Source organism: Typopeltis vanoorti, chromosome 21 (genome assembly GCF_054136105.1).
Source record: "Typopeltis vanoorti isolate ZY-2024b chromosome 21, IOZ_Tvanoo_1.0, whole genome shotgun sequence".
NCBI lineage: Eukaryota > Metazoa > Arthropoda > Arachnida > Uropygi > Thelyphonidae > Typopeltis > Typopeltis vanoorti.
The window spans coordinates 40,945,586-40,958,121 of record NC_143569.1 but is presented as its reverse complement, the minus strand read 5'-3'; the positions used below and the strand labels follow the sequence as shown (position 1 = coordinate 40,958,121).

The 12,536-nt window shown below is 36.1% G+C and overlaps 1 protein-coding gene across 1 annotated transcript; it reads left to right on the top strand.

Moving 5' to 3' along the window:
* Positions 1 to 667: 667 nt before the first annotated feature.
* Positions 668 to 12,164, top strand: LOC150094764 (uncharacterized). The gene is made up of 5 exons (XM_090411659.1): positions 668 to 784; positions 1,312 to 1,445; positions 2,789 to 2,883; positions 11,498 to 11,572; positions 12,031 to 12,164. Exons 1-5 carry the CDS (start codon positions 668 to 670, stop codon positions 12,162 to 12,164), a joined length of 555 nt encoding a protein of 184 aa, XP_090267785.1.
* Positions 12,165 to 12,536: the final 372 nt, after the last annotated feature.

The following is a 12,536-nucleotide window of genomic DNA, read 5'->3' as shown; positions in this document are numbered from 1 at the left end:
GATGATTTGTTGTTTTGTTATGACCTCGTAAACAAATAAAAGACGTCGTTTCTACTTGAGAAGTTTCTAATAATAATTTGAACGGAAAATTGTAAAGGTTCAATTTGGAAGAAAGAAACCGGGAATTCCGATTTTTTTTTTCCCAGTATATTAACTGCCAACCGTAAATAGATGCGAATTTACGAGAGGGGTCTGGAAAGTTCTGATAAACACCTCAAACAAAAATGAATTAAATTATGTCTTTTTATATATTTATAAAAGGAAAAAAATATCATTTAAAGATATTTTCTGATAAAATATTTTTGAAAAAACATTTCTGTTACAGGTGTTTATCAGAACTTTCCAGATCCCCGTCGTATATACATAGACTAATCACTGATTTTTTTATTTTTTAAATAAAAATGAGAACCATTATTCCCTCCAATATATGGACAAAATCTCTCCTAAGAGGAAGAAAGGAAACAGCTATATAATACTCATACAGTTATATGGTACTCATTATACCATATGTTATTATTATACCATTTGTACCCTACCCGATTACATCATATCCTCATATTTCACGCATGCGTAATTCTGTACTGCAGCTTTAATATAAAAAAGCTGTTCAAAGGACTCTTGATAATTATCGTTGTTAAAACGCAGGCGTTCGTTAATAATAATAACGATGATCTCTATGCTGGTTTCTGCCATACTTTTATGGGTAAATCTGGCCCATACAGCTGATGGTAATGGGGAATGTCTATATGAACAGAATGTGATCGATGATTTCAACAGTACTGAGGTAATAACGAATAGTTTTATGTTTATTCGTATGATGTTAGTGGTCAATTACCACTCGCTATTTTTTCACTTTTGCTGTTTTTGCATAAAATTATCGAAAAAGGGTGTAATAACAGAACTGCTCAGAGTTTATTGTATATAACAGACACAAATTAATAACATTGTAGTATCTGATTAATGCATTCGTCAGTGACGTAACTACAAATTAGGGTTCCTTTCCCCCTCTGAAGCAGGCTCTCGATGGTTCGTTGGATCTACTAACTGTAAGTTGTCAGAACATCACATTGGCCTTAACTGGGCAATAAGAGGCTAACCTAGTTATTTTAGCTCTTCCCATTGAGGCAAAATGAGCCTGACTGGGCCTGCATTGCTAATTTAATGAAGTTTTGTTTTCTTTGAACAAGGGCCTTGGTTTGTTCCTGGTGACGAGGCTTTCTCAGTATGATAGTTATGTTCATAACATTTAACAAATATTATCAACGGAACCGTTCATAATATTTGTTAAATGCTAATTTCAATTCTTTGCAGCTGTTTGGAACGTGGCATTGGGTTGGACGACTCGAACGAGATCCACCAGGAGGTTTCGGAAATATTTCAAATATGTGCTACGATGTAAAGTTATTTCCACATCCAGATTTTTCTCTGTGTATTCAACCATCTACGTAAGTGTCATGTAACATATGCGTATAATAGTGCATGTATATATGTACCTTAGATTCTAAATGAAGAATGGCTGAACAGATTTGCTCAAATTACTAAGTAATGTTAGAGAAAGATTACAGTCTACTTATATATTTCCATCATCCGAAGTTTCACTGACTGCAAAAATATACATTAATGGCATTCTATTTTTGAAACTTGCTGATAGATGGCGATAACGTGGTAAGATAAGTTGATAAAATTCATAACTATACGGTAACGCCATCTCTCAGTAAGTTTGAAAAACAGAACGTCGATCATGCATATTTTCGCAGTCGGTGGATATATTCATTTCAGCCTAATAGAAATTTATATGGACACTCAGCTTATGGTAAAATGTAACTCCTAATCTTGGAGAAAACTTTCAGTAAGGTTTTAAATAAATATGCACTAGCGAACATTATTAAGTAAACGACTCTTGCATCATTTCTAATATGATAAAGATTAATCATTCATCCTATAAAACTCAAAAGTACCTCAGCTAAAATATTCATAGTGGTTTCACCCTTCACTACATGATTTTTTTCTCGAAAGAAAAAAAAAATATAATTATTCATACACGAAATCCGTCACACTAAATATTTTTTTGAAAAACTTTCATGTTGCACATTGTGTATTATAAAGCATCTGTTTATTTTATTTAAGTATACTAAAGTACTAATACTAAATATACTTTAGTACACTTATTATACTAAAGCTTTTTTTTCAATGCGATATAGTGATGGATGACAATCGAGCTGAGTAAACCTTTTTCCATTAATATCGACTCTACAGCTTAAAAGGAAGCTTTGTAAACGATGCAAGAAAAGACAAATGACTTTTATAGATGTAAACCAGCATCCAGATAACACGATCTCTATTAACGACTGTTTAAGCCATTGGTGTGTCAGACTGACAAGTGCACATTCCACTTACTATTTATCCTATCTCATTATCTGGACTGTCTTGCTTACTTCTATGTTCTGCACCCTGTTATGATGATTACAGCACATGTAATCGGCTTCTTGCATTGAGCATCTATAAACAGCAAAAAATCGAATCTTCATCTTTACTTTCACAAAGGGAAAACGTACTCTGGCATTGCTACCAAACTATAGAAATAAGCCATCTTTAACATTCACAGAGAATTTATTAAGCCACTGTTTATTTTCTGACGTTTCTTTGCACAGGTTTAGTCCAATCTCTCTGATATTGTTTCTATAACGTTTGTCATTCCAACAATAATTTTGAAATTAACTTGGATTTTCAGGGAACTAATAATGTTAAGAATAATTTAATGTATTATTTTTTATGTTCCCGTTTCTAGACATTCTGATAGCAGTGGCAAACGATGTATAGCGGCACTCGAGCAAATAGGTGCTGAATCGAAATATCATTTGCATTTTGAAGGAGAAGAACCTGGTAAGTATTAGAGAAACGGATATTAATCAACAATTTTCCGCACAGATATGACTGTAACATGGCATCCTATCACAACGCCTTTTTCAAACTCCATCAGTTCCCTTCTGATCATATTTCTCCAATTCATACTGGCTACAAACATGTGACTCGTTATTTGGCACGATGTGCCTTGCCCATGGTGGGTGTCCGTTGACTTCTTTCTAAGCAGTATATATTACAAATTTGTTTCTCTAGAGTAAGTGTAAAGCTTTTAGAGAAGTTGGTTAGAACTCACACACAGAAATGGGTGGACAAACAGGATATAATTTGCAAGGAATAGCATGAGTTTACTAAAGAAAAGTCATACTTTAGCAATTTGCTCATATTTTATAACAATGTTACGGCCGAGTTAGATAAAGGGATATTGGGGATACACTATGATAATGTTGGATTTTTCTATGACTATCCAATAGAACAACATCCCTATCACATGAAAGGCAGTTATATAAACTAGAGAACATGGGATTGGAATATAAACTATTGGCTTGGTTAAGCGGGTGGCTGATTGAAAAGTATCAGAAAGTGATATATTCGGGATGTGAATCTGCTAGATTTAAGATGATTATTGGTGTGCCCCAGGGATCACTCCTTGGACCATCGTTGTTTAATGTATACATTAATGATATCGGAAGGGGGTTGCTCATGGGAGCTCTTCGGTTGTTTGCTGATGATGCAAAGATAGGCAGGGTAATCAGGGATTCTACCGATATACTGTACATCATTTACAGGGTGATTTTAATAAGCTGGAAGTAGAAACAAACGATAATAGTTTTCAGTTCAATGTAAGTAAGTGTAACGTTATGCCCTTTAGCGTGATGCGATATTTAACAACATGTTATATTGGTAGGATTATGCTTGGAGTAACTGACGAGGCAAGAGATTTTGAAGTTATGGTGGAACCTTGAGTTACCAGAAAGGTTTGCCTGTTGAAGTATCGAGTACATCTAGTGTGAAGGAGTTTAGAAGTGCGACAGTTGGTACGGGTGATGTATGGTCTCCTTCGATGAAGACTTGACTCCCAGGAGGTCTAATAATAATAATAATAATAATAATAATAATAATAATAATAATAATAATAATAATATGCCAAAAAGGGCATCAGAAGAAAGTTCAAGTTACATTACGAAATATGCAAATACAACTCAGAGGGTAATTCCGATGTTGAAACGAACATTGTTATCTAAGAATATCGAAGTCATATTGCCTCTTTATAAGGCCCTGATATGACCGCATCTGGACTACTGTGCAAAGATTTAGTCTCAGGGGTTCTAACGGGATAAGGAAGTTGCTGAAAGGGGCGCAAAGAAGAGTTAAAAAGATGATATACGAGTTATGGAATGTATATTAGATTGAGATTGAATATGTGAACTGCAGACACTGGTAAACAAAGAAAGAGGATGATAAGATAGAGGTCCATAAATTTTGAGAGGGATCATAGGATATCCGTTGATAAAAGTTTTCATTATATGAAAGGAGAGGACAAGTGGACATTCATGGAAGTTAACTTTGTGCACATTTAAGAAAGGGGTAAGTACTAGATTTTTCTCTCATAGAACCTTGAGTTAGCAGGAAGGTTTGCCTGTTGAAGTATCGAGTGCATCTAGTCTGAAGGAGTTTAGAAGTGCGACAGATGGTATGGGTGATGTATGGTCTCCTTCGATGAAGATAGAGGTCCAGGAGGTCTAATAATAATAATAATATGCCAAAAGTTGGCATCAGAAGATTTCTCTAGTATCTAAAATATGGCATACTAAACTCAATGATTCCAGTTCAAAGCTTTGTAGCAAGTCATCTAAGCTACTATCAATACTTTTAGAAATATTCATAAAGTCAACAGATCTTTCAACAATGTCAACTGACTTACCAGCGATTTCAACAAAATGAATAATCATTGTCATTTGCCATTCGCTGTTATTGTCAGGTGTCAAGTATGATCCAATGATATTTTGAATTAACTACGAATGGAATTTTTTCAAAAATATGACTGCTGCTTAAGTGAATGAATTCATTCTGCATATCGTTTTTTAAAGAGTGGTTAAAGATTTAACTTCTTATTTACTGAACACGCTCATTTAAAACTGGCCCGAATTTTGTTAAAAACTCCACTAATTTTAAGAAAAGCTTCCACTCGTTTGGCAATTTTTATTTTATTCAGCTACAAAAAAGGTACTTTTAGCAAAAGCAGTGACTCACAAATGCTGCCAAAGTGTGTACCAATAAATGTTTTCAGCATTAACCTGTTTTATTATTTCTTTGTCTGTTGTTTCACATTTATTTAAGTGATTTTCAACAAAAATAATTAGGTTCATGACCGGCAAGATTTTTCAAGTAAATAGACGCCTTCACTAATAAATTTGCATTTTATGGTTCCAAAACGTTTCCAGCAAAAACAATATATACTACTTTTCTTTAAAAAATTAATAAATTAATCACGAGCGATTAAATTATTAATTATTTTATCATTAGAAAACTACCTTATATAAAAGAAGGCCCGGGTAGCTCAGTGGAAGTGGCGCTTGCGTCTTCTGCGCTTGATGGCTCGAAGTCAGACTTAAGTTCAAGTCTAGGTGCTGACTGGAGGAACTTTTTCTAAGCCTTTCTTCGACCTATTCCCGAGTTAGTCGAACTCTGGCACAGACAAGTGGGATTTTCTTCCCGGAAACTCGGTTTTTTTCATCCCGTAAACTCAAGAAAATCGACCGTAGTACTCACATTATTTCAAACAGTAACCTATCTTGTTAGGGTTAGGTACCAAGAGATGGTAGCACTTGTTTGCCAGCTTCTTCATCGGTGGATGCTTTAATTAGTGATAGACATGGGAAAGCTATCTTTGATTGGCTACGGGTGGAGATTGAACTGGCCACTCAGTCTCCAAAAGCTAGATAGGGTATAAAGGCCTTGCCTACTCCCTATAAGGGAATAAAAGGTGTTAGCTGATTTAGTTATTTTATTTATTATAAAATAAGGCAGGTGTTGGAGAAGCTAGTAAGGATAAGGATTCAGAACTGGGTTGACAGCAAGCAACAGAATTCTCTTTAATGAACAACATGGGTTTGCCAAAGAAAGATCATGTTTTAGCAATCTACTTACTTATTATAACAAGGTGATGAATACATGTGACTGAAGGGCTCACTTTAGTGAGTACAGGCATGGCAAACCCGAGGTACCTGATGCTGGACTATGCCCTACTTCATGTAATATAGATCTGTTATATTATCTGTAGACTGGTCCCTCCCCTTCTTTCTTTACTTCTTTCTTTTCTTCTTGCTCCTCCCCCAATGCCATTACAGGGCTAGGGGTGAATTTTTCCTATTTTGCTATTTCATCTTATGTGGAAAGGGCCTCTGTAACCCCTACCACTTTCTTCTTGCAGTAACTTCACTCCAAAATGCTAATATGGTTGTGCCTTATAACGCATCTCATGCTGCATCGGCTGTCGCGCAGAATAATCAGAGCCGCGTTCAGGGCTTAGGCAGAGGGTCCTGTTTGAGAAGTATATTACCGTCTTCATCAAATGTCAGTGATACTGTGAATGAGCAACACAGAAGGTATAAGATTAATCTTAGAAGGGAATTTTACATAGGCACATGGAATGTTCGGGTGTACAGATAGGTACTCTTGAGATTGTCTGTAAAGAAATGGATAGGTATAAAATTGACATCCTGGGAATTACAGAGACCAGATGGAAGAAGGTCACTTCAAAAGACAGGATGGTAAGGTACGTAGTTATTTATTCAGGTGGTGACTCAAAACATCATGGGGTAGCTGTGATACTGAAGCCAGCTTAGGCAAGAAGCGTTCTTGGTTATGGTAGTTAAAGCATCCCACACGGATAGGCCCGGGGTCGGATTTAGACTTGCTGAGTCCCTAAGCTATACAGAACCCAGAGGGCCCCCCTACTGTTTTAAATTACATCAGCAAGTCTTTTTGTTTTTTTATTTGCGGCCCCGGCAGATTGCGAAGCCCTAACCTGTAGCTTTTTTAGCTTATACGTAAATCCGGCACTGGATAGGCCTGAAGAAGAGAGTGAGGAATTCTATGATAACTTACAAACTGTTTTGGACTGCCTACCAAGGAGAGACATACTTTACATCTTAGGGGACTTAAATGCAAAAAAACGGGAAAGAGTATGAGAGTCAGGCTGGAGTGTGGCATGTTTGGTCTGGATGAACGTAACACCCGTGGTGAAAGACTGTTGGAATTTGCTCGTGCTAACAGATTACTTATTACCAATACCTGCTTCCAGAAACATCCACGACGGACCTATACTTGGACATCTAACATTGATAGGTCAAGGCACCAGATTGATTACATCCTGGCTCTCCAGTGGTGAACGACAAGCATCTGTGATGTGCATACTTGTCCTGGAGCAGATTATGGTACAGACCATCAGCTAGTAAGAGCCAAAGTAAGACTAAGACTCCGAAACCTTCTAGATCATGCACATCCCACTAGATTAGATGTTAGAATAATTCCTAGTGGATTCTGTGAATTATCCCACCGAGTTGGAGTCCAACTCGGTGGGATAATTTTTGGAGACCAATGAGAAGAACTCACTAGAAATGTTTTGGGAAGGAGTTAAGCTGATAATACAGGATACAGCGAAAAAGTATCTCGCCCAATAAGAAGACTAAGAAACCCATGGATATCAGATTCAACATGGGAACTAATCAAAAGAAGGCGGTTGGAAAAACAAAGAGACACAGGAACCGAAGAATACAAGAGATTACATAGAGAAGTCAGAAGAGCCATCAAGCAGGAGAAGGGAAATTTTTATATTAATAAATGTGAAGAAATAGAGTTCCAGATGAGGAGGCACAATTATAAAAGGATGTTTTATTTAAGCCTAAATTGAATGTCATCAAAGACAGGAATGGAGCATTACTAACAGAAGAGTTGTAAATCAAAAGCAGATGGAAAGAATACTGTGAGGAACTGTACAACAGGGTGGATAAAGAAAATGTGGAGTCCTCCTACCAAGAAAATTTTGATCTGGAACCTCCTCCACTTAGGCATGAGGTAGAAAGAGCAGTTGAGCAGCTTAACAGCAATAAGGCCCCAGGTGCAGAAGAAATCCCAGAAGAGTTAATTAAGGCCACAGGGGACGGAGGGATAAAGGTATTTCATAGATTGATTGCAAGGATATGGGAGACAGGATCATGGCCTAGAGACTGGAAGAAGTCGGTTTTCATACCACTACATAAGAAAGGTTATATGAAGGCATGGAAGAACTATAGAACTATTAGTTTGATATCTCATGCAAGCAGAATTTTATTGAATATCATGCTAAATAGGATTAAGGCCAAAGTTGAGGCAGAGATGCCCAAGGAACAAGCAGGTTTTAGGAAAAATAAGGACACCAGAGATCAGACCCTTTGCCTTAGACAGATCATAGAAAAATATAAAGAATTCAGACTCCCTCTGGTAATGTGTCTCTTAGACTACTCTAAAGCTTTTGACTGTATTGAGCATGTGAAATTGTGGGAAGTAATGAAAAGAATGGGTTTTCCTCAACATACTATCAGGTTGATAGCCAACTTGTATAAGGAGGAAGAAGCCACGGTAAGAACAGGATTGACTGACTGACTTCCAGTTGGAAAAGGAGTTAGGCAAGCATGTTTACTTTCTCCTCACTTGTTTAGTATATATGCGGAGGACATCATGCTTGAAGCATTAGATGAGCTCAGGACAGGAATTAGGATAGGAGGTAGATTGATCAGTAATCTGAGGTATGCTGATGATACAGTACTCCTTTGTAATGACATGGAAATGGACTAATTCTTGACAAAGTTAACAAGATAAGTAATAACATAGGACTTCAACTCAATCTCCTAGCAAGACAAAGATTATAGTTCTCAAAGGAAATACAAACAGGGACACTATTGAGTAACAAGTGTACCTTAATGGAGAAATAATTGAGGAAATCAGCAAGTTTGAGTACCTGGGATCCATTATTAATGTGAAGAATTGCTGTTTTCAGAAGACGTCAGAAAAAGGTTAAGAATGGCTAAAAGTCAGAGACCTGTCTAAAATCTGGAAAGATGGATCTATTTCCATGGAAATAAAGTTGAGGAATTTGGATGCAGTTGTTTTTCCAACAGCGACTTATGGATGTGACACTTGAAACCTAAAGAAGTCAGATAAGAAACGGATATCCGCTTTTGAGATGTGGTGTTACAGAAGGCTGTTGAGGATATCATATACTTAAAGGTATACAAATCAATGAGTGTTAGAAAAGATCAGTAGAACTTTAGGGCTCCTTAAGGATATTGACAGAAGAAAGTTAAGATATTTCGGGCACATCGAAAGGATGGAAGGAGGACTTCTCAGAACAGTAATAGAAGGTAAAGATCCTGGAAAAAGAGGACTGGATAAATCATCAATGAGATGGATGGATGGTGTGTGTGTGTGTGTGTGTGTGTGGAGTGACTGATCTTCAGAGAGTTGAGGCTGCCAGAAAAGCAAACAACAGGACTACATGGCGAAAACTGGTGTGGCACATTACCGAGCATCGGAGTGACCATACGGCATCTGTGTAGATGCCCAATGAACACACACACACACACACACACACACACACACACACACACACACACACACACACACACACACACACACACACACACACACACACACACACACACACACACACACACACAGATGAATGCATTGGACAAAGGAGAATCTATAGACAGTAGTATAAAGTATTTAGATTTTGCAAAGACCTTTGATACAGTGACACATGGCAAGTTGATAATTAAATTGGAACAGATGGAGTTGCACAGCAGGTTAGTGTGTTGGAGTGAAGATTGGCTGTCTGGTAGGTATCAACAGGTTGTGTATGAGGAAGCGATATCCCAGAAGAAATCCTTAATGGTACCCCAGGGGCTATTATTGTGTAATTTATATGTAAATGACATTGGAAAGGGCTTAAATGTTGATATACAGTTGTCTGCAGATGATGCAAAGTTCGGGAGAGTTATGAGAAGTAGAGCAGATGTTGTAGTCTTGCAAGAGGATTTGAATAGACAACCTGAACTGGCAAGTATGTGGGATGTCAGTTTAATGTAACGAAGTGTAAGGTTTGAAATTTGGGAAGCAAAAATGGAAAGAAGAATATAGGATTGGTGGGCAAATCTTACAGCAGGTGGAGCAGATGAAAGATCTGGAGGTGGTGGTGGTGGTGGTGGAAAGGGACTTGAAATTTCGTGGACATTTTCCTAAAATTCTGAGGACAACAGCGGATTATGGGAATGATGCGGAGAACATTGACATGTAGAAGTAAGGATGTTATGATTCCATTGTACAAGGTTTTGGTCAGACCGCATATGGATTACTGTGCACCGACTTGGTCGCCTGCTTTTCAAAATGATGAGTTGTTTCTGAGTGTTCAGAAACGATTCACTAAGTCGGTTTCTAGTCTCCGAAATGTGGAGTATGACGACAGATTGAGAGAATGCAAATTGCAGATCCTAGTGAATAGAAGGAAGAGGGTAGACATGGTTGAGGCGTATAAGTTGTTAAGGGGTAATTAACAGATTAGCGTAAGTGAGATTTTTCAAACAATGTCTGGAGACGGGGGGAGTAGAACAAGAAGCCATCACTGGAAGCTGTATAAGAAGGCTGTGAGCAGGGGATTAGGAGTAGATTTTTGCATAAAGTGGTGGGTGATTGGAATGCATTGCCTGAAAGTGTGGTGAGTGCAGACAGTGAATCCATTTAAGCCAAGGTATGATGAGCTGTGGGACCTACAGCTCATCATAATTTTTTTTTGTTTCAGTTAGTAGACAATAGTCTACTAACTGAAACAAAAAAAATTCTTATTCATTATTTTATTATCATGAATAAACTGCCAATCTCGAAAAAAAAAAAAGAAAAAAAAACGAAACCATACACAAATTTACAACCATATAAAACATTTTATGTTACTGTCATTTGTCCACAATAGTCTACCATTGAGGAGATTCATATGAAATTGTATGAATGTCCACAATAGTTTCAAAGTTTCATAAAATAATATATCAAAAATATCGTTCAATATTTTTTGTAAAATAGTTCAAAACTGTCCAAAAGGGCTAATGTTTCAGTAAAAGGAATTAAAATTGTTCAAAAGGACAATTTTAATTCCATTTTAATTTCAATTTCTAAATAAGAGAAAAGGTAGTATTATTTGAGGGTTTTTTTTTATGTTACCTTACCCACAAAAAATTGTAAACCTATAGTACATTTTAATCGTGAGTGGGGCAAAGATTTGTTTTTCTTATTTTTTAAATGTATTTATTTTTATATATTTGTTTCTTTATTTTCGTACATAGTCTGGGATCTCACCTCTAAAGACCAAACATGGAACTTTTTTCAAGCCACTTCAGGCCTTCAACAAGTGGGGTAGTGGCCTCACTCCGGGAGATAAAATCATCTCTCACCCAAGGACAATCACAAAAATCACAAATATTACTACGTAACGGCTGGAAATGCAACAAAAGAATGCATTAGCAATATAGACAATTCCTAAGATAAGACCCAATGTCACTTAATATGTTATTTTTAGTTATCTAAAAGATTTATCTTTTTTTAGGTCCGGACGTTGTTATAGTAAATATGACTAATAACTACGCAATTGTTTCCATATGCAGCGAAAATCATTCTAGTGGTAAGTGAAATTTCACATAATATTGTATATGTCAGAGGATTCCGTTAATGTCCTATCTGACTAAATACAGAATTACTTAATTTTTACACTTAAAACTGTTAAAAAATTATTGTTAAAAAAATGCTACGATTTTCTTGATGTTAAACAATGTTGTTATTGGCTTTTCGCATAAAGATTAGTAGCGTCCTCTCAGTAACGGTAAATTTCTGTCAAAAGTATTTTCAATACGAAAATACTTTTTTTTTTTTAGATATCAAAAATGTCGTGATAAACCTTTTGGTCATTCTTCACATTAAAAATAGAACTGGTTAATTACACTTGTGTTTGAAGGAGAATGCACAAATGTGCGGAATTGATAATTAATTTCAATGTCTTTAATGTAACAATTTGTTATTAGCATTAAATTTCAGTTGCAGTTTTTATCAAACTATTAATGACAGTGCCATTATTCTTTTCAGATGAAGTTGTGATCATCTCTAAGACAGAAAGCCTTGATACATGTGAACAAGACCAAGTAATGCAGTTTGTAGGCAAAGAAAAGAGTGTACGTTTTAGTAATCATAATACAGACTGCCATCACCAAACAAATTAAGTGATCTAATAGAAGAAAATGATAATAAAAGTAGAGAATTTAAGCTAGTAATTATAATTGTGATCGATTCGTTGTCTCATATGAAGACTATGTAAATTTCAAATGATATTAAAAAAGAAATAACGTTTGAGTATTTCATTCAGCAAAAACTCATGATTCAGTCAGTTACTTTAATTACTTTCTTGTATAAGCGAAGGTAAAAGAATTATACTAATGATGATTCATTTGAAACAAACATCTGTGGTTTTCTGTTAATATTTTAAGGAAATTCGTCTTAGAGATTCTTATTAAAATGTGTCGAGCTTATATTGGACCATTTTAATGACTAAAATCAGACTCCAAGTGATAACAACTTAACTTATAGCGTTGTAC